A 23,844-nucleotide genomic window follows, 5' to 3' on the forward strand; every position below is an offset into this window, starting at 1 on the left:
TTCACTTTGCAACGTTTATGTAAAATTCATCATTACATAAACACTCTCAAAAACAACAATCATCCAATCAGATTTGAGGAGCAGAGCTGACTGTCATAATGAATGATTTACAGGTTTAATAAAGTTTCTACCCTTTGGGTTTAGTAAAGATTCACCGGCAATCATGTCCGTTATAGCCATATATGTGACCCTGGACCACAAAAACCCATGCTGCTTGTTTCCAGGGTCACATATACAGTAGATGTGCTTGTCTTCATCATCATGTAGCTGTGTGGCTCTAATGTAGCCAACCTCCACAACATAAAAAGGCTGAGAGAAGCTCCACAGCACTAGCCCTCAGATCTGTGCGAGATGAAAGTCTGAACATCAAATCAATGCTCCAGTCGATAAAAACACGAGGAGAGATTAAAGAGCAGAGGATCAGGCTGCAGCGTGCTAATAGACCACACGAGAGCCAATCGGACGAGGCTTTAATTGATGCGAGCCAGAATAATGTGTGAAGAAGGTGTTCTAATGGTCACGAGCAGATCTTCAGAGAGCTCACCATGCTCCTTTAATCAAACTGCTCTTCAGACACATTAGAGCTTGCATCACACTGCGCCTTTGTGTGTGATGTTTGATATTCAGTCAAACTATTTTATGTTGAATTTTCACCTGCTGGAACATAAAACGGGTGAAAAGATCCTATAACCTGAACCACATCTACAGATCAGAAGACCACAGAGGACTGTCTTCACACCAAACACCTGTTTCTACTGTAGAACACAAAAAGATGAGGTTTTGGCAAATGTTGGGTAACAAAACAGTTTCTGGTCCCTATGGCCTTCCATAGTATTGTATTTTTGTTTTGTTTTAATCTTCTTCTCCATCCAGCAACTGCTCGGTTTCCCAGATTCTTCAAAATCTCTTATTTTTTGTGTTCAAAAGAAGAAAGAAACTCATTCTGGTATGGAATAACATGAGGGATGAATAAATGATGTCAGAATTGTTTGGGTGTACTGTCTCTTTAAGAAGGATTTGAATTCCAAAGCAATTCATCATAACCTCTTAAAGTTAAAATATCCTCCGACTTTTTACATTTATACATTTATCTGACGCTTTTATCCACATATGTCAGAGGTCGCACACCTCTGGAGCAACTAGGGGTTAAATGTCTTGCTCAGGGACACATTGGTGTCTCACAGTGGATTCGAACCCGGGTCTCTCACACCAAAGACATGTGTCTTATCCACTGCGCTAGCACCACCTCTGCACCTCTCCGACTTGTCTTAAATCTCCATTTAATGAATTGAATGGCTTGTTTGAAGGTAAATCCTTACAACATAACACTAGCTACATATAACTATAACTAGCAATGTGAACAAGTGCTCTAAAATGGACTGATAATGTAAATAAAGATAATGCATTCTCAAAAAAAAAAGGTACAAAAGCTGTCACTGGGATGGAATCTTTTCAAAAGGTATACTTTTGTACCTAAAATGGACTGATAATGTAAATAAAGACAATGCATTCTCAAAAAATAAAAGGTACAAAAGCTGTCACTGGGATGGAATCTTTTCAAAAGGTATACTTTTGTACCTAAAGTGTCTGTATTAGTACCTTAAAGGTGCATATTATTACTTAAAGGTGCATATTAGTATCTAAAAGGTACAAAAGTACCAAAAGGAGCCGGCCCATTGACCGCTTTTGTACTTTTTTGTCTTGAGAGTGTGCCGTGAAATTCGCTAAATTCATATCGTCATCAAAAATCATCAAGCCTTGCATGTCACCAAGAGACAGTTTATCTAAAGTCTGTTATCGAGTTGATCTTACAACCCGTCCTAAGACTTCTTTTTAAGAGAGGTTTGATGGATCCAGACCAGATGCGTCACATTTCCTCCGAATGCTCGTCTGTCGTGTCTGAAATGGTGGTCTTGATCTTGAGCGTGTGGGTGTTTGACGTCAGTCCAGATCTACTGTCTGTCACAAAGACACAGATAATAACCCTGTCAGCATGCATTATCTCATGCTGTAACAGGAAGTGATGTCACAGATGAAAGTTCCAATGACTTGATTTCCTCTTCCCACCTGATCAGATTCAGTGCTCTGTTAGGTTTACAGCACATGTCTATATATATACACGTTACAATATATCATAGACATTATAATTTTTATTATTGCAATTTAACATAACCGTTTTCAATTCTAATATACTTTTAAAGTGTAATTTATTTCTGTGATGCACATCTTTATTTTCAGCATCATTACTCCAGTCTTCAGCATCACATGATCTTCAGAAATCATGAAACAGTTTTTATTTATTTTATTATAATTTTTTTTTTATTATTTAAAAACTATTAGTATTTATTTAAAATAGAAATAGTTTCTTACTACTGTTCAAAAGTTTGGGGTCACTTAATTTTTCTGGAAGGAATAAATACTTTTATTCAGCAAGGATGTGTTGATAAATTGAATAACTTAGAAAAAAGTGATTAGTAAAAAATAATGTTGTTAGAAAACATTTCTACTTTTAGTAAATGATTTTCTTTGTAACATTTTTTATTCATCAAAAAATCCTGAAAAATCTTTATCAAATGTTCCCCAAAAATACAAATTTAATAAATAAATAAATATAGTAATGATGTAACGATACTGAAAATTCAACTTTGATCACAGAAATAAATTATATTTTAAAGTATATTAAAATAGAAAACCAGTATTTTAAACTGCAATAATATTTCACAATATTACCCTTTTTTTCTGTATTTTTGTTCAAATTAATGCAGCCTTTATGAGCAGAAAATATTTTTTTTTTTTAAGGGTTAAAAGATTTCTTTAAAAATCTCACTGATCCTGCAGTGTACAGTAATCAGCATTTGAAATGCATCAAAAAAAGTTCATCAAAGTTGTTTTTAAGATGCATTTTGGTTTTAGGACATGTTTGATAAAAGGTTTTCATCCACTTCAAATGTAAATCAATATATATAATGACACTTACATGTGAAGTTATACATATAATGTCCTAACCTCTCTATCCTGTTCATAACGACAGTCTTTTAACTTGTGCAGTATAAATCAAAAAACATGGGTCTTTGGGAGCTTGGTTAGCAAACATACAAAGCATCCAAAAATATTTAGTTCATAAAGAAGCCGCAGGATCAAGCTGCTTCCAGCTGCTTTCCTCTGGTTTAATATGATTGATATGTGCAGCCACATCTGAGACGGTTTGAGCTCAGTGATGATGATCCGAGTCACGTCTGCCAAGAGGAAATAATGTCACCTTGCAATGCATTCTGTGTAATGCATCCTGCAGTTTATTCCTTCATGTCCACTGCTTGGCCTAAAATCTTTTTAATCGATTCAGTGCTTTATTATATGTTAAATGCACTCTTCACCCAAAGACTCTTGCTCAGTGGAAGATGATGTGCTCTGAAACCCATATCTAAAATAACCGTCCATTATTCACTCAAATCTCCCTCTCAATGGCGCTCATGAAGTGTGATGTCGGTCAAACATCGTTTGGTTGTGGTGCATGTGATGAATAATCCACATCTTTCAACCGTTTTGAACCGTTTTTGTCCTTTTTTAGAGCTTGAGCATATAAATCAATATCTGCTTTTATTACATCAAAAAGAGCAGCTTGAACGCTCAGCTAAAAATCTCATTTTGTTTTGCCTTGGAGACAGAAAAACATGAGTTTCTGTTCGCTGAGCTCTGAAATACTTCATCGAGTAGAAACTGTGTAAAATAATGTATATGCTTTTAGTTTTGCCAAATTCTGAAGGAATTTATCATGTATAAAATTATTTTAACAAATGCTTAAAAAGTATTAAAAGTAAAATATTCTTTCTAGTTTTGCCAAGCTCTAAAATAAATGGTATATAAATTGAGTAAAAAGACTTTGAATAAAGGCTTATATCTTTCTAGTTTTCTAAAATATTGTATGAGGTAACAATTGAGTAAAAAAGAAAAAAAATGTATTTAGTTTTGCCAAGCTCTTAAAATGTGGTATAAATTGATTGATTAATTTTGAATAATTGATTTATTTTATTTTTTCCAAGCTCTAAAAAATGTGTATAAATTGATTACAAGTTATGTATTTTTGTAGTTTTACCAAGCTCTAAAATATTTAATGTGTAAACTGAATAAAAATGATGCATGTTTCTAGTTTTATAAACGTTTTGTTGTTGAGTGAGTGAAATATTTGTTTAAAATCCTTATGCAGTAAATAATAAGTCATGGTCTTGAAACCAGCTGGAGTCTAAAAACAAATGAAGCAAAGCTTTGTAATATTTCATTAGGTATAAATTGTTAAAATTTATACCTTTAATTTAAATGAAATTTATACATATATAATTTTTTTTTTTTTTTTTTTTTACCGTGTTTAATTCTAAATTAGATTGGTTTCTATAAATATAAATGTATTATTTATAAATGTATTATTTATTTTACAATTATGTATTTTATTTTTCACAATTATTAAATTTATCTGGTATAAATTAGGGCTGGGACAACGCATCAAGGTCATCGATGACGTCGACACAAAAAATACGTCGACGCAAAATATGCGCATCGATTCGTCAACCTGTTTTTATTTCTCTAAAAAACGATTGCAAAACGTTTACCTTATGTGCGCTGAGAGAGCCCCGGCTGCACGCGCAAACTCACAATCTTCAAACAACACGAGCGCTTCTTGCTCTCTCTCTCCCTTGTGCACATTAATCAAAATCATTAGACACGATAGAAAAAGAAACACCAAAGTTTCACGCGCGCTCGCGCACTCACAGTCTTCAAACTACACGAGCGCTGTCTCTCTCTCTCTCTCTCTCTTTCTCCCTCTCTCTCTCTCTCTCTCTCTCTCTCTCTCTCTCTCTCTCTCTCTTACTCCCTCTCCCTCGTGCATATTAACCAAAATCATTAAACACAATAGAAAAAGAAACACCAAAGTTTCACTCGCACTCACAGTCTTCAAACTACACGAGCACTGTCTCTCCCTCTCTCCCTCTCTCCCTCTCTCTCTCTCTCTCTCCCTCTCTCTCTCTCTCTCTCTCTCTCCCTCTCTCCCTCTCTCTCTCTCTTACTCCCTCTCCCTCGTGCATATTAACCAAAATCATTAGGCACGATAGAAAAATGGCGGAACGCCAAAGTTTCACATGGTGCATTCGGAGATTTTATTTTTCTCCATGACAGGCTGCTGGCTCCCACTGTTAATTTTTTTTTTTGGAAAAGCACTCTCTGTATTAGCTTAAAGCCCTAAAGTTTACATTGGTTACTGTATTCTTTCAATTGCTCTAATCAAGTATTTTGGGTGACCTTTTTTATTGAATGCTAGACATCAAGTTGTTATTTTCATCTGAAAGAAGAACTTTTTTCAGTAAGCTAGGCCCTATGTGTTCAGTAAGCTTGTTTCAGTAAGCTATGTGTTTTCAAGGCTTCAAGGTTTTATTGAATGCTATCTCTATACAAGTGCAAAGTAATGCATTCTTAGTCAGTCTTTTATTTTGTAATTTTAAGAGCAATAAACATATATTGCAATGTTAAGGAATTCATGTTTTTTTCATCCAGATATGTAAATCAACATGTATAAATTGTTATTAGTCAATTAATGGGGAGATAATCGAAATCGAATCGGCCTGGAAAAATTAATCGTTAGATTAATCGATGCATCGAAAAAATAATCGCTAGATTAATCGTTTAGAAAATAATCGTTTATCCCAGCCCTAGTATAAATGGATTTAAAAAATGCTTTGAGTATTTTATTGGGTATAAATTTAGTAAAAATAAATAAATAAATCCTTATCTTGTAAATCATGGACATCTGGGTAAGTCATGGTCTTTGTGAAACATGTTTGAGTCTAAAAAAACTAACCAAGAATTAAGCCAAGATCTGAAATATTTTATTCGGTATAAATTGGTTTAAAAAAATCATATCTTTAAAGTTCATTCAAGCTCTGAAATATTTTATTGTGTTTAAATTGAAATTTTTATTTTTTTTTTACTAAAATAATAGTGTATAAACTGAGTTTTAACAGTCGTTGTCCTGTACGTGCTGGTCATCTGTGCTGTGTGAAAGAGGACGGACCCCACAGACTGCTGTAGTCATGGGAACGGGGCCGTGTGGGGGTGCGAGGGCCCTTCTCCGCGGGGGGCATCCAGCAGAGCGACGTGAATTAATCAGAGGGAATAAATTACTACATGAAAGCGCCTGGATCCCCGTCCATGCATATTTGAGGCTGTGCTGCTCTCCGACTTCAGCGCTCCGAACACATTCCTCATGATTCCTTCTCCATGATGTGATTCCGCTCCGAGACAATCAAAGCAGCCTTGTGTCTGTCCTGACCGCATGAGTTTCACAAGCTCGGACAAACATGACCGCTGGAAACACACTCATGACTTGCTCTGATGTCTCAAATCTTGTTACATCATGTTGTTATTATTATTCTCACTGCTAACTCAGACTTTTGCTACAATACACTCCTAATTTGCTGATTATTAATGGTTAGCAAGGGGTGGATTAAGGGATCTAATGCATAATGATACATTAATATGTGCTTTGAGTACTAGTGAACAGCCGGTATGCTAGTAATATTTATTTGAATGATTGTTTTCTGCAGGGTTTGATTAAAGGCTTTTGTCTTGATTGGGAATCTGAAATACTAGTACGATCAATGATCAGACCCTTGTGAAAAGTACTTTTAAAAAGAGTAATGATTATGGAAATAATGTGCTTTAAAAGAACATACTTAAGTGTGAACTGATGTTTTCGGGAAACTTTATTGCATCTCTTTTTTTCCAATTAAATTAAAATGGGTTATAGTTTAAATTGATATTAAATGCACTTTGAAGTAGGACTTAAGTACAGCTTTTTATGTAATTTCATAATTACTTGTATTGTCTTTGAAATGGGTTTCAAGTTGAATTTACTGAGAAGCATTTAACTAAAATCTAATTTAATTCAATATCTGTGAAGATAAAGCTGTAAATGTAACGCTGAATAACACTCTACAGTTAACATTTTAGTTTTGCCAAGCGCAAATATTTTATCGTGTATAAACTGAGATAAAAAAAAAATATATATATTTTCTAGTTTTGCCAAACTTTAAAACATTTTATTTTGCATAAATTGTGTAAATAATAATAATAATAATAATAAAAATAATAATAAATAAATAATCTTTCTTGTTTTGCCAAGTTTTAAAATATTTTGTGTTTTAATTGAGGATAAAGTTATATATGTTTCTAGTTTTGCCAGGCTTCAGTAATTAATTGGGTATAAATTGAATACAAAAAAAAAAAAATTGGGACAGCAATGGACAGGTTTTGTGCTCCATGGTCACATATTATCTGCAAATACAGTTATTTAAAACATAAACTTAAGATCTGAAGTATACTACAAGTGCACATTCATTGCAATTAAGCCTTTTTTTACGTGAAGGTGTAAGTGGACGGAGGAAGTTATATGTTTATGCTTGCACTTATGATATGCTGAGCGTATGGATGGAGCGTGATCATGCCTCATCTGAGTTCAGTGTTAAACTTTGCTGTTTCTCTGTCAAAACACCCCGTCCTTCTTCAGGCTCAAACCTTTGATGTTGTAGCCATTAGTAAAGAGCCTCCAATGACACTTCCTCTCTCACACACACACACACACACACACACTACCACCAACAGTTCCCGTCTGCCTCACCTCAGCTCCGGAGTCTCTGCTCTCTTTCATCTGTGGCTGTTGTGATGCTGTAATTATCATCATCGTAACTGTGAAGGAAAGGTGTGTGTGATAAGTCCAAACAGCCAGGGGTCTCGTGATGCACGTCAGATCACCACACTGTGTAATTATGAGACGCGCTCGAGCCATGATTGGGGATGTCCAACAAAGTAACCGAGAATGATGGGAAACCGTGTCGTTTTTGTTGTCTCATTAAACTACCGAATGACAATCCGTGCATTTCATCTGCAACCGGATGCAAAACGCAGAGACATTTGCTGACACTTTATTAAACATCACACATGCATTGTATGTTTTCATGAATAATTGTAAAAATGCATGAAATATTTGCTGGTTTGCTTTATATGTTTGAATGCATTATATAAACTAAATAGATGAGTATTATATATTCTATCTGTTGTTAGTCATGAGATCATGCAGTGTATTAGAAGGCATATGCAATGCCTTAAAACTACTTTTATTATGTATAACGTGTTATCAGAAATTATTCTCAAATATGCAATGCTTAATATTTTAAACAACCCGATAAATGAATCAAACATCTGACCTTTGGGGATTTTAAGGCAATTTATTAGCAGTTATTTTAATTCTTCCTGAAAAATCTCACGAAAACAGATCTTGAGTTGGTAAACAAGAAAAAAATGTGAGTTCAGGTCTAGAGATTTTGCTTTATTCTCAGCCTGCTGTAAGTATAAACCCTCGAGAAAAACCCCGTAGACTATTTCAATCATCACTTTTGTCACAAACATTTTAAACACATGTCTGTGCGTAAGCAAATTAATTTTTTTCTGCATTTCCAAGTATCATTGAGCGTGGAGATGGGTTTTTTTGCTCTGGCGAGGTGTTTCCCTCGGGCACCGAGGCCCGTGTCAGAAATTCCCGGCAAATTCAAAGCGTTTCAGAAAGTGAAGTTTCATTTTGAGTCATTTTGTCGTCTTGACTTTGTGTTAGGTTTATCTTTATTGTCACACACGTTTGATGTGCGACGAGCGTTTCGTCTTTATTTACGGTCTGTTTGTTGTGCTGTTGTTTTTTATTTGGCTTCTCTGTAAATGGCTTTGTCTGGTTTGAAAGTCCTTGCTTTAATGCGACTGTGTTTTAGTGATTTATTTCAATAATAAAGCGTGCTTGTGTCAGATTCCTCCAAACCGCAGGACAAACAATGGCGGAGTTGTTTTAAGGCGCCCGTCCTTTATCAGTTTTCATCTGGTTTTAGCAAACCAAGTATTATTCAGTTATCTTGAAGAGCACATAATTAAAGCCATTTCTGTTGATGGACTTTATCACACACAGAACCAGATTTTTGCTGCCTATAAATTATTGTGCAATTTATGTTTATGCTCAGAGTTTTATACAAATTTCCTATTAATACATTTAATATGGGTGTGTGTGTCTATCTACTTTAATCATATATAAACATATACATCATTAACATTTTGTTAAATATTATTGCAATTTATAATACTGGTTTTCTATTTTAATATACGTTAAACTGTAATTTATTTCTGTGATGTGCAGCTGTATTTTCAGCATCACGACTCTTCGGAAATCAGTCTAATATGAAGATTTAATATCTTATTATTATTGTTATTTCTTTATTTTTTTGGAACCTGTGCTACTTTTTTTTCAGGATTCTTTGATGAATAAAAAGTTCAAACGCACCGCATTTATTAACAATACAAATATTTTCTGACAATATAAGTCTTTACTATCACTTTTTAACTTAAAAATCTAATATTTTCTGACCCCAAGCTTTTGTATGGTAGTGTATATGATTATAAAAGTAGGAAATGTATACTTAACCATATTTTGTGGACACATCTGTAACAAGAATTGAGCTAAACTTGACACAACCTTATTTTGTGGACGTTCTCATTCATAAAAACAGAATACAGTTAAATACAGCGGTTGTTGTTTGTTATTGTAAAGATGTCAAATGTTTTCTGGTAGGGTTAGGTCATAGTGTTTATAAAAACAATAGAAGTCTATGTAATTTCCCCAGTTAGATGGTTGAATAAGCGTGCGTGCATGCGTGTGTGTGTGTGTGTGTGTGTGTGTGTGTGTGTGTGCCTTAGTCTACTCTGTAAAAAAACAACAACCTAATGCATTGAAAACATAAGCTGAACTGCTAAAGAGATGAATTCATTGCACTTATTCCACTGTGCACTTGTGATGTCCAATTTCTGGTGACTTGCAAGAAATCGAGTCCAACTGAAATGAGTGCAAACAATAATAAGACTTGTTTTACACCGCTTCCTAATCTAGTTGTCTGAATAAACCTGGCGTTGATGAATGGCTTTGTTCCTCTTTTGTAAAAAAAAAAAAAAAGCATGCGCTAGATGCATAAATGGAGATAATGACACTGTTTGTGTTGTGGATTTGTGAGACTTTCCAAAAGTTGCAAGCAGGCACACATCTCTCTACAAGTCTGGCGAGTTATAATACAATGCATGAGCAGTTGTGAGATGTTCGGTGTCTTCATGCTGGGGTGGAGTGTGTTTAAACGTGCCTCTGTTGTTATGTCTGCGTCTCCTTTTGAAGTTCCTCAAACCTCGAACTAAGTGGCACTCATTTTCCCCGTCTCACAGATCTGGCAGAATTATTTCCAGATTGCGGCGCGGAGACGTGGTGTCAGGCGTAACGTAGCTCCAGCAGCATCACAAGAAGCTCTTGTCTGATTTTAGTCTCTTCACGGATGCTTTAAGAGGCATCGAAATGAAATTGACCTCGATTCTAATGAACCCACCCACATTTACCCTCAAGACAACAGGAATAGATACACAGCCTTTAAAGACGACTGTGGAAATTTTGCTTGTCTCACTTTCACTCAGTCAGGAAATGGAGGTTTTTCTCAGTTACAGTAATCTGTATTATAATTAAAACATTTTATATAAACTTTAGATTTGTTGCATTACTGTTTGAATGGCATCAGTTTACGTCCTGTGTACTGTGATGTCTAAAAATATCATGATGAGATGCTTTTTCATTTAAAATATAGAAATAAACAGCGTTCTGGTGTCTGGAGGTTCTCTCTAGGTTTGTATCGATTGCAAGTAAATTGCATGCTCTTTGGAGAACATGAGCGTCACGTTTAATTCCTGTAGCTGATAAAAAAATAACAAAATATGAAATGCATGCTCATTTTTCAGTTTGGCTTGTTTTGGTAAGAACATAATAGCACAGGGATGTTTAGGGATGTTCATGCATGTGTGTGTTGGGTGTTCTGGGTTTTCTATGGGGTTGTTCTGAGAAGACGTCAGCTCCTAAAACACTTCCTCCAGGCATCATCACAGACACCAAAGGTTCATCTGATTCAGCGTTCTTGACCACATCAATGGCAACATAAAACGTGTAAAACGAGCGCGCCCCATTCAGACGCGTCAAACACATCAGTGCTCAAACACCAGATTAAAGACGTAACGCTCAAAGCGCTCGCTTCCGAAAGGTCCTCTAATTTCCGCTTCAAAAAAGCACTTATGTTTTTAAAGCAAAGAATACATTAGACGGGACGGCGTTTGAGAACCGAGGAGCACACGAATCTTCGTGTCCATCAGTGGTCGGTAATAAAGGACCGGACCCTCAGAACAAGTCACGCCTGCATTGTCATTCAAAGAAACGCCGGATAAAAGGAAAGAAACGCATGCAAATAGGTTTAGTGCTCTGATATATAATAGCCATGTTCATCTGACTGTCATGCACTGAATTAATTAACACTGGAATCCTCTCAGCAAGATTTCTTTTGGTCTTTTTGAGATGCAAGAGTTTGTAATACAAGTATGTTGTGTGAAATATAAGATAAGACAAGCTTTTCCTGTAGTGTTTTGTCTCTGTGTAAGTGTACGTTCATGAAATCAGTTCTTTAGTGGATGGAGATGTCCTGTGTTAAAGTTCTCAGTCGCTGTGGTCATGTGAGATGAAATAAACTGTGCTTGGGGCAGAAATGGAGGCTAAATGATTAAACAAGATGTAGGACAAAAATCTTTGCATTACTAAAAAAAAATGTTTCAAGTATTGCAAAAAGTATTATTTTATAGAGTGAAAACATATTGAACTATATGCAAGCTGACCATAGCAAATAATATTAGTCTTGAGTAATTAATGAAGTTGCATACAGCATTAATCTGAAAAAAAAAAATACAAATAAAAAGTTTTCAGCCAGCTGATTTATTTTTGTGGCTTTAATGGCTGGGTTTGATTACAGGTGTTTAATGAGGAGCGCACATTAAGACTTTGCACATACATAAATGTGACCACACATGGCAAATCTGTCAGATTCTGTAGGAAACGCAGTCTGAAAGTCTCTCACACATGTGCACAGATGAAAAGACGCTCATATGAAAGGCACAGCAGTCAGAAATTTGGCCAAGAAATGCAGCTACTTCCAGCCATGCAACCGCCATGACGCATCGTGTCAAACAACATGCTGTTAGCATTAGCAAACTGGATTTCTCTTGAGTTATTGAAGGCCATTTGTAAACACAGACATGAAAGCAAACAAGCTCTTGTGCTGCTGGCCTTGATCATCAAAGGCGTATCGATCAAATGGCTCCATCCCATTGATTCCTTCAGCAAATGTATTCTACATCCGACACGCTCGCACGCCGCTTCCAAGCATCAGACTTCAACTGACCAGCATCTTGTGTGTGTGTTTCTTGCAGTGCAACAAAGTGTCGGTGGTCCAGCAGGGGATGCATCCTCTGACGCCGCTGCTGCCCTACGATCACTTCAACCCCAGTCCTCCACACATTCCCACAGACGTCAGCCAGAAACCAGGTAACACATGATCTAGCATCTCTCTGGAGGAGCTGCATTCAACACCGTTAAATAACTAATGCACACACACCAGTGTTGTTATATTCTCTTGACATCCAAACCAGGGAGCTCCGGATTATGCCGATTACATTTACATTGAGTCATTTAGAATAGAATAGAATAGAATAGAAGCAATCAAAATCAACAAAAGAGCAATGATATACAAGTGCTATAAGTCTTAACTCCGTACACATAGCAAGGTTCTTTTTTATTATAAAATAAATTAAAAAGAAAACAAAATAGATAGAATGCAAAAAGAATAGAGAAGCCAGTGTTAGTTTTGTTGTTGTTGTTGTCTAGAATAGAATAGAATAGAATAGAATGAGCAGGTCATTCCACCAGGAGGGAACAGTTAATGTAAAAGTCTGTGAAATTGATTTTGTGCCTCATTGTGATGCCCGTTTAAATATTATTCGAAGATCATACAGTCTTCATCAGTTGTGGCATTAGAACACATTTGAGGCTTGTTATTAAAGTCTGTGTAAAGTCGTTTGTGTGTGTGTGTGTGTGTGTGTGTGTGTGTTCACTGCTGTGTACACACAACTAATATCTTCAGACAGCTGATTTACTCCAGAACGAAGCAGGTGACTGTCTTTATGAAGGAGTCAGTGAATCATGGGACTCGTTTCAATCAGCTCAGAGATTGAGCTAAAAACAGACAATACTGTGTCTAAAATATAATAATATTAACTTCTTGTTTATTGAACTATTGTATCAATTGATATTGTGCTAATGTTCAGGAAAACTAAAACTTACAGCATTAACTAATAATAAGAGTGGCCATTTTTTCCTTTGTGAGGAACAGTTGACTGATGATCTTCCCCTCCGCTGAAGCACAAACACACTCACTTCTGCTGTTTGGTGTTTTTAGTCTTGACAGCTGTGCTCAACATGAGTCCTCAATAATACGTTTTGTGAGTGATGGCAGTGGATGAACGATTCCTTTAATGCGGCGACTGTACAGTTAATATACTATACAGTGTACTTCATGACATGTTTGATACACACATTTCTAAGACCTTGATCTTCAAACTAAGTGATGCACTAAATAACATCTTACTGAGACATATTATTGGAGCTATAAAGTGATATTTATATAATTTTATGTAAGTGTCTGATAAACTGATCTATTGATTGATTTACATTAAAAGTATCAGAATTGTATCACTTTTTTTCCATAAAAATATTTATTTATTTATTTTTGCTCCGTTTGATCTGGGGAAAAAACGACGCTGTTTTTCTTCCATACTCTCACTATGTCGTAATACTGAGCGATAAAAGCCTGATGGGTCTCATATGAAAACACAAAATCATAAGCAAACCTGGCCTTGTTTGTTGGATGACTAGTCGTCTGTTTAGTCTACTGTTCTCCTAGTTCACTGGAAACTTTCTTTAATGTCTTTCGGGAGGAGAGGATGAATTTACGTGTTGTAAAACCCACAGCTCGGATTCAGCGCCCATCAGCTGTTATAAATCAAATAACATGGTCCTCATAAAGGTGTTTAAACTACCATATAAATTTACTTTCACGTATTTGAGAATCAGAATATCAGTTATTTCATAATATAGTGAACATGTTAGTGAATATTTTTGATACAAAAAGGATAAAACAAAAAAAAGCAATGCTTGTGTCATACAGCGCTGCGGTGTGTCACATTTACATTACATTTGCATTTATTCATTTAGCAGACACTTTTATCCAAAGGGACTTAAAATTGGGCAGTATATCAAGTGATTCATCTTAATGAGACAAATAGACACAAAGTGCTCATCCTACCAAGTTTAGCCCCACCCACCAATTCTACATAACGATTTAGCCCCGCCCACCTATTTTATATCACTCTGTTTAGCCACGCCCACCGATTCAACATAACTGTTTAGCCCCGCCCACCTACTTTACAGCACTGCCTGATTTAGCCCCGCCCACCAATTCTACAATACGTTTTAGCACCGCCCACCGATTCTACATCTCTCTGTTTAGCCCCGCCCACCTATTTTATTTCACTCTGTTTAGCCCAGCCCACATATTCTATATCTCTGTTAAGCCCCGCCCACCGATTCTACAGCACTTCCTGTTTAGCCCCGCCCACTGATTTGCACATGTAGCGTAAATAACGAGAGAGGCGAACAGAGATCGAAGCAGAAACCATCTGATCCTAACGTTAAGAAAGAGTGAATGGATATTATTTTGAATGAACATCAAGAATGCGTCAGTAAGAACGTTTTCCTTTTTGTTGGCTTCATTTTACGGTGGATTCGTTTCCAAATTCGTTAGCACTTTGATGTGGGGTTTTTCAGAAACATTGAAACTTAACGATGACGCTGTGGCGGCGATATTGGATCCGACCGTAAAGTCACAACACAAGTGTGAGTTACTGCTTTTATTGCATGCTCACTATTGCCTTGTCTGTTAAACAGATCGTTTGATATGAGCGTTATATATGTATTTCACCTAAATCACAGAAGCATCCATTTATAAACACACTCTTTTTTGATGTAAAAATGTTGCTTGCATTATAAGTGGACCTGTTTCAGGAGGTTGACTGGTCAGACACCTGTCCTCACTTCTGTGTGTGTGTGTGTGTGTGTGTGTAAGTCAGTGAGCTGTGACCCGGCGGGTCTGAAATGTGTCATGACTGTACATCCAGGTGAAGTACACTGAACGTTTGAACCTCAGACACTTACTGTATGTGAAGGGTTTACGGTTTACTGTACTTTGTTTGATATCCGATTGGTGTTTTCTCTGCGCTTGCGGTCCAGTCATCTCAGGCATTGGTTTGATCGGTTTCACTTTCGCGCAGTGGATCGTGTCTTATATTGAAAGACTGTTTTAAAGGCAGTCTGTTTGCTGTTCATGTCTTTTCATTTAAGAATTGCTCATTTTACCTTCTGTCAGCTGCGCTGGGAATGTTATAAAACGAGTTATTATAAGAAATGTTAACTTGCAGTCATGACCAGTAACTGGGGTTCAGGATTCACACACTTCTGAATCAAACGAGTTCAAATGCTGAGAAATTCAAAGCTAAAAGTTTGGAAACATTATGATTCATAAATAAAGTCTGAAATATATTACAATATGTTTTTCCTATAATCAACACTGCTTTGTTGTTCATCGCATGCAATAGTTTGTTCCCCCTTTATTACTTTATATTTGTTTGAAGCTTTATTTACTTTAATTCTTAACAATGATTATACATTAAGTAATTAACATAATTAATTTAATAAAAATGCACAAATAATCGCGATGCATCGTGATATCGAATTGATAAAAATGATAATCGTTAGGGGTGTAACGATTCACTCGTTTTCTCGATGCATCGATTACAAACCCTGTCGATTCATATGCATCGATCTTGAAACATGATTTTTGAATCGTGAATCACCGATCTTGGACAGTAATCGATTCAAAATGCTAAGAATCGAATGAATCGCGATTTCTATAGCGATTCAATGCTTTCAAAATGTATACACATTAAATGACTACACGCAGGAATTAATGGAGACCTTGAAGAGTGTTCGTGAATCGTGCCTCTTATCTGTCCTTCACGCGCTCCACTGTTTAGCGCCTGAGACTGTCACAGGATTGCGCTCGCGCTCCGTTCGTCTCTGACGCAGCTGACGTGTGATCTATAGGACTCGTGGCCAGTAATGCTAACGTGAAGTAGTTTTACTTTTCTGTAGTTTGTCAATGGCTCTCTGCATCTTACCGACGGAGTTACCGGAGCCGTCGACAGCTGTGTTTATTGCATAGACGGAGCAGAAATGTAAGTGTCTAAATCATACGCACAGATCCATTGAATGATAAATGTTTTTAAACAATGCGGATGAACCGAATATACGAAGGAAACTTTTAAAATTAACCACAGCATTAACAACGACCTTGAAATAACAGCACGAGATTTATCTGATAATCAGATGCATGAAAGTAGTGTTTGTTTCATTAGCAAACGTTTTCTCTCAGAATCATTCGCTGATGGAGAGGAAAAGTAGAGATGAAGACGTTTTCACACTGAAAGAGAAGCGATCTCGCTCTCATAGACGTCCAGGCTATATCTGCAGCCAAACTGAATAAAAGCAGAATGAACTGATGAAACCCACAAACAATTTATGAATGATGCAGTGCTAATTGACATTTATTACAGTACAGAAACCATAAAGTATATTTTCTACCTTATTCTGTGCAGAAAATTTAAATAATTGCTAATTAAATGTAGCCTAGTATATAAAACAATCATAAAATTGCCATTAGGAAAAAAATATCGATTACAAATGATTGATTATTGTCCAGCAGTGTATTTGATTTATTACAGCTAATTAAAATTAATTAAAAAAGAATATAATTCCTTGTAAAAAAAAATAAAAAAAAATAATAATATTAAATTATTATTATTATATAGGCTACATACATAAAATTATTGTATTTGACATTTCTGTCACTTCTGAAATTATGGCTACGCCCCTGGTGTGATAAAATGTTAGCTTATACATAATACTCTTTAAGCTCTTTTTTAAAAACTTGGCTTACATACATTTTTACGTATGCCATGTCGCATCATTAAACTATCATTTAACAATGAACAAAAGTTTTTTTTTTTTTTTTTATAACCTATGGTTCTCTAACCATAAATGCTACTGTAATTTGCCCCCTGACTAAGCATTTAAAGAATTTAGTAGAAGCATTTAAATAATCCCATGAATGCACTTAAAGAATGCAGAATCGAATCGTTATAATCGAATCGAATCGAATTTAATTGTGAATCGAATCGAATCGAATCGTTCTAAATTTGCAAAAATCGTTCTTGAATCGAATCGAAAACCTATGAATCGTAATCAAATCGCTGCCTTGCCAAAGATTCACAGCCCTAATAATCGTTATTGAATTGAATCGTGAAACCAGAGCTGATTCACACCCTTAAATTACAGTAGTTAGCTAAAGCTGTGCTTAATTTTCGAGAAAAAGCTGAAGCAATGACAGATCTACTGTGAGAAGATCCAGTTATGTCATTGTGATATAAAATGATGTGCTTGTGAAACATAGACACGGATGAATCGTTCACAGTAAGATCTATGCGATGCGTTTAGAAAAGCGCTCTAGTCCCGAGGTTTTGGAGAGAAGCGTGAGCTGCAGGTTCTCCGGTAGAACCCAACGACAATTCTAAAATCACAGAATGCCATCAAGATGGTTTTACCTGCAGAACACATGCAAATTCAGTCATAAAGCCTTGTATGCTTCTGCATGCTCTTTACTGTGTTGTGTAACTAAGATCACTCAAGATTGGACTCTGTGATTTCTGATGAGGCTGAATCCAGTCATAAATATCTACATGCACAGAATTTCCCTTCTGCATCTCAGTATATGAGAACATGAACTTCATCAACAGCTGCTCTGAGAGACACTTCGCCAGCATTCTTTGAGGAAAAAGTACCGTCGAATTCACACTAAAACTCCAGGGTCTTCACAGCAACCGGCCGAAATAAGTCAAAGACATTCTGACAGAAATGCATTAGACTGTACTTCTCAAAGTAAAAAATGATAATGATGTAACATTTTAAGGAATCGCACACAGTTCTTCTTCCATGTTTTAATTTAAACGATAAACCTAAATATAAATGATTTTGATTGCATTTTTAAATGTTAATCATTCATGTTTTATATATTTATTTCATTACTACTGTTTTTGATAATAAATGTGTATTGAATCATAAATTCCGAAAAATGAAAAAACAACTGAATTTGTACAAATAAAACATATGGCTTTATTTTTGATAATAGTAGTATTAATAAGAATAATTTGTTAAATTGTAATTGTTTTTTTATCAATTGATTAGACATGCTTTTTGCAAATGAAAAGAAATCAAACATTTTTAAATAAATGGGGAAATGTATTTAGTCAGAAATAACATGTAATTTGGGGAAATTGCATTTTCATTAGGCTATAAAAATTTAAAGACTAATCTTTTTATTATTAACAAATCATTAATCAATTATTTAGTTTAAATAAAAGCAGTTTTTTTTTATTAATCAAAGTATCCTGAAAAAAGTAGCACAGTTTCCAAACAATTATTAAGCAGCATAACAGTTTCCAACATTGATAATAAATCATATTTTCATGATTTCTGAAGATCATGTGACAGTGAAGAATGGAGGAATGATGCTGGAAATACAGCTGTGCATCATAGAAATACATTAGATCTTAACGTATATTAAAATAGAAATCCAGTATTTTAAATTGCAATAATATTTTACAATATTATTATTTCCCATATTTTTTATCAAATAAATGCACCCTTTATGAGCAGAAAAGAAATCTGATCCAAAACAAAAACATTCTAAAAATGACAAAAAAACAACAAGAGTATTAAACTTTGACTGACTAAAATAAAAATAAAAACAGATTCAAAATGTGAAGAAAATGATGCGATAGTATCTGAGTGATACTAAAGTAGCGCATTGAGACTTCCTCTGTAAAATCACTTTCTGATCTCCTCTAAATAAATGAATGTATTGGAGTTTAACGGCTGAACTTTGAGTATTTGGTTTGCTTCCAGGTGTTCACAGACATCAGTCGCAGGAAATCTCCGGCTTCTACTCGCTGCCTCAAGGCCAGATCACTCCGTCCATGAACTGGTAAGACAAGCCGTCTCTCCTCGTGTCTGCGGATGTAGCAGAGCATCCCAAACAAGACCGCTGTACATCTACACTCTTACAAATCTTCACAGCGATGCCACAGAACAACCACTTCTGGGTCCACAAAGAAGCATTCAGTCAATCTCTTCTCATCGTTTATAATCTGAAGAACCTCTCGTCACAAAGAAGCTTTGGTGAAGCAGAAAGGTTCTTCAGATGGTAAAGGTTCTTTATGGAACCATTTAGACACCGAAGGTTCTTCTGGGACATCATCACTGTGAAGCTCCTTTATTTTTAAGAGTGTGTGTGTGTGTGTGTGTGTGTGTGTGTGTGTGTGTGCAGCAGCTTAATGTGATAACAGTACTTATGTAAAAAGTTGTATTATTTAATGCAATGGAATAATAATATTAATGCAATAATCTCCTCCAATCTTGTAGTTTGCCATTGCATAATCAGTTATTGCATAATATGTTTAGAGACACAAAACTTTATTAGGTTATTACATTCACATCAGTGTAAGCTTCCTTGGCTACACTGTGAACATTTGAGTTTAAGAAATTACTAATTGTATTTTATTTTTTGTGATCTGTGCCATCTATTCGTATCGCTTTTGTTGTTCCAGTTTTAGTTTTGTTTGTTTAATTACAGTTGCTTTAAAAGTTACTGGTTTTCAAATCTAAATCATGAATATTTAAGTATTCAGTAAGTGGTTTAAGATTAGATTTAGATTTAAAGAGACAGCTTTTTTTAATTCTTTAAAAATGGTGATTATTAAATTTGACAATGTTTTAGCTGCATTCATAATCTACGTACTTTATGAGTTTAGCGGGGTTTTTTTTTAAACATTACTTTTTCTCTGTGCTGTTGTGTGTGTGATAAACCGGCGAGCTGATTTAGAGAGAAACTGCTGATGTTGTGAGTGTCAGATTGATCTGACAGAGGTTTTCATCATGCAGTGTGTCGGAGGATATATGTATATTCTGTGTGTGTGAGTGTGTGTGTGTGTGCGTGTGGGTCTGGAGATTGAAGCTGTGTGTTGGTGTTGATGGTGTCATGTTTTAACCTGACGTCTGTCAAGGCTTGAGAAAGCATGATTTCACCTGAAAACCTTTCTGTCAGGAAACATGAATGATTCACCTCTCATTGTTCTGCCGTAAAGTGAAGATTTGAGAGCAATCGTTCTCTGTAACAGTGAACAGTGAAGCCCCGCCTCCTTTGATCTGATTGGTCGCCTGGAACATTCAGACATTGACGAGCGCGGAAGCAGACCAGCCTAGAAATGTAACCACGAACGTCAAGCATCAAGAGAACAATCAATAAATATTTAAGCCTAAATTTCAGATTTATGTTTTTGAATTGCATATGAATTGAAAACTCATCTGTTTTTTGGAGCTCTTCCTGTGTATATCTGCCTCTTGAAGATGAATCGATGTATTAACTTAACTTAATCTGTTTATCGTACATAAATTCGACCGGTCCGATTGTTTCCTATAAACTCAGATGTGTTTTAAATCCTCATGAACCAGGTTTATGTATTTATTAGCAATAAATCCAGTTAGTTTCAACCCCATACGTTTAATGACTGAAGTAACACAATGAACAGATTGATTCTGATTTGAATGAATGCACTTAAAAGTAGTCTGTACCAAACTATGCCCTGAGTTATTTGAGTGCCTGACATACAACAAAATAAAAGTTTGTCAAAGATTTTTCTTCCAAACAGATTGAAATGTTGTATGCAATTCCAATACATAAATCATTCATTTAGGCTGAAATATTTTTGAGTGCATCATAAAATAAAAGCACCAGTACTAAAGTTGAGCGTGTGCATTGCTAGAACTGTTTTCAGAGAGGTTTCCTGCCTCCATTGGTCCCGTGTTCAGTGTTTAGAAAGCAGTTGAGTCTTCAGTAAGTCCAGCTCAGCCCCGCGGGGCTCTAACTGTGTCCCCCGACCCGCAGGCCCAATCAGCCTGTCTATCCCCTGCCCTCCTGCGGCTTCAGACAGTCCTTCTCCTCCAGCCTCCAGAGCAGCTCGTCCTTCCCCAGGTACAGTACCAGCCCTCAGCCGCGCTTCACCTGACGCTTCAGCCGTGTGTGTGTGTCGCTGCTCCCGGACGTGACCCCAAATACTGCTAAACTGAGCCACTGCGGTTCAGCTCTGCTTCGCTCTGATTCACACTCGATTCAGCTGAAACCTGTTCAGTGAGCTTATGAGCAATGCACTATACTGGTTTACATGATTGTGACTCGAGAGGAAATATGTGACCCTGGAGCACAAAACCAGTCATAAGGGTCAGTTTTTAGAAATGTAGATGTATGCATCATCTGAAAGCTGAATGAATCCTCTTTCCATTGATGTGTGGTTTGTTAGGATCGAACAATATTTGTCTGAGATGCAACTATTTGAAAATCTGGAATCTGAGGGAGCAAAAAAATCTAAATATTGAGAAAATCATCTTTAAAGTTGTTCAAATGAAGTTCTTAGTGATGCATATTACTAATCAAACATCAAGTTTTGATATATTTACTGTAGGAAATGTACAAAATATATTCATGGAACATGATCTTTACTTCATATCCTAATGATTTTTGGCATTAAAGAAAAATTGATCATTTTGACCGTGGGTCAGTTGGACACATGTTCAATATTTAAACCGCTTGAAACACTGGTTAAACTGGATTGTTCTTGAATTTCTTTCTTGTTTAGTCATGAATGTGCAGGTTCTGACCCTGCAGGTGTGTTTTGGACAGACTGTATGCATTTTGGAGACTATGATTGTGTTGGGAGTCAAATCATGCACCTTGACAGATTTTAATATTGATGGAATAACAGCAAATATTCAGGTTAAAAACTGAAAACTGGAGTTCGTAAAAAATGGAATATTTGCTATGCAAAGGTTTGGGACCAGTAAGATTATTATTGTTTTTAAAGAAGTGTTTTATACTCATAAAGGCACCATTTATGTCATTAAAAATACAGAATTAAAAAAAAAATATTCAATATTATTACAATTTAAAATAATGGTTTTCTAGAATAAATCGGCATATTAGAACGATTTCTGAAGCGTGGAGTTATGATGCTGAAAATTCAGCGTTTGATCTCAGGAATAAATTAAATGGGAAAGTATAATAAAACAGAAAACCGTATTTTAAATTGGAATAATATTTTACAATATTAATGTTTTTTTAAGTATTTCTGATTAAATAAATGCAGCCTTGATGAGCAGAAGATGCTTCTTTAAAAGAATCCCAAGTTTTTAAAGTCTGAGATTACATTCATGCATGAGTCTGTGGCTTTCCCCATCAGACGTCAACTGTGATCAAATCCTCCCTTTGTAACCCAAAACCCGAATTAGATGAACAAATCATGTTAATATGCTTACATGCAGTAATAAATCCAAGCTGTGGAGATGGCTTTATTCAGAACTCAATTGATCTTTGTTCAGTTCAAACCAGAGTCTGGAGCAGATTGTGTGTCTTTTCCCTTCAGGACTGCTGTTCAAATACCAGTCGGCTTTAAATGACATGAGAGTTTTTATTGAATGCTTCAGACGTGTGCTTGTTTTCCCTCGTGCAGAACGAGCTCGTGCTTCGGCGTGCAGAGAGAGCGCCAGCTGCTGGTCACATGACACATTGATGCTTCATTCGCTTTTGTGTTTTCAACCGCTTACACACAATCTTTCCTTGTCGCACAGTTTCAGAAAGCTGACGCTCAGACAGCAGAAGCACACACCAGATCCACAAAACCATACGCTGATTCTGTTTTCAATTTCATAAAACACTCTCACAATTCTCGTGTAACACACAAAGATCTATCAGGAAGGATCTTGATTTCTTTTTCGAACACAACCAATCAAAACATCACACAAATTCAATCTTGACAAAAACTGATTGAAAAACAGTTTTTTTTTGTTGTTATTGCAAAGTCTTTTCTAATGCATCATGTGTTTATCTGATGAGTTCAAGCGATATAATAACTGAAATAACTCATGCATCTGTGTGTGTGTGTGTGTGTGTGTGTGTGTGTGTGTGTGTGTGTGTGTGTGTGTGTAGGTTCTCTCATTCTCTGATGCTTCAGTCCGGCATGCACCCCACAGGCATCCCACACCCCGCAATAGTGCCTTCCTCCGGCAAACAGGAGCACGACCAGTTCGACAGGAACATGTACACGTGAGTTCTCCTGCAGATCAGTAGAGCTCGGGACAGACCTGGGGCCTCGTTTAGAAAACGCTCAGAAAATCATCTTTAAAGTTGTCCAAAGGAAGTTCTTAGCCATGCATATCACTAATCAAAAATGAAGTTTTAAGATATTTATGGTAGGAAATGTACAAAATGTAATAAAAACAGAATAAAACTGTATGTTATGAAATGAATAAACACAAAGTATGTTTAAAAAAAACTGAGACAAGTAAGCTATGCTGAGTTTCAGTTTGTTTCTGTGATATGCTTCATAAATGAACAAGAACCAAGACGGTTAAACTGCTTCCTGTTTTCTTGCTGCTGCTAATGAAAGCACACGATGTTATTTCATTGTGAGTGCACACAAACAAAAGCCCAGCTCTGGCCTCACTGAAGCTCTTTCTCCTGCTGCTCGTCATCCTCAAACAACTGGTTTCGACATTGACTGATGCTCTTTTATATGCTAATGATATTAATTAGCGGGAGATCTGACAACAGTCAGCTGCGCACAATTTCAAGA

The 23,844-nt window shown here is 36.0% G+C and overlaps 1 protein-coding gene across 6 annotated transcripts in view; it reads left to right on the plus strand.

Moving 5' to 3' along the window:
- The window catches only part of tcf7 (transcription factor 7), a 52,345-nt gene that overhangs the window by 12,680 nt on the left and 15,821 nt on the right, over positions 1-23,844 (plus strand). For 4 of the 6 annotated variants that reach the window (XM_059526880.1, XM_059526884.1, XM_059526883.1 and 1 more), the window contains exons 4-7: positions 12,364-12,478; positions 19,067-19,145; positions 21,105-21,191; positions 23,199-23,315. In XM_059526880.1, the coding sequence (XP_059382863.1) occupies positions 12,364-12,478; positions 19,067-19,145; positions 21,105-21,191; positions 23,199-23,315 (398 nt within the window). The remainder of the gene's footprint in view (positions 1-12,363; positions 12,479-19,066; positions 19,146-21,104; positions 21,192-23,198; positions 23,316-23,844) is intronic. The other 2 variants (XM_059526882.1, XM_059526886.1) reach the window with 1 other exon arrangement.

Source organism: Carassius carassius, chromosome 36 (assembly GCF_963082965.1).
Source record: "Carassius carassius chromosome 36, fCarCar2.1, whole genome shotgun sequence".
NCBI lineage: Eukaryota > Metazoa > Chordata > Actinopteri > Cypriniformes > Cyprinidae > Carassius > Carassius carassius.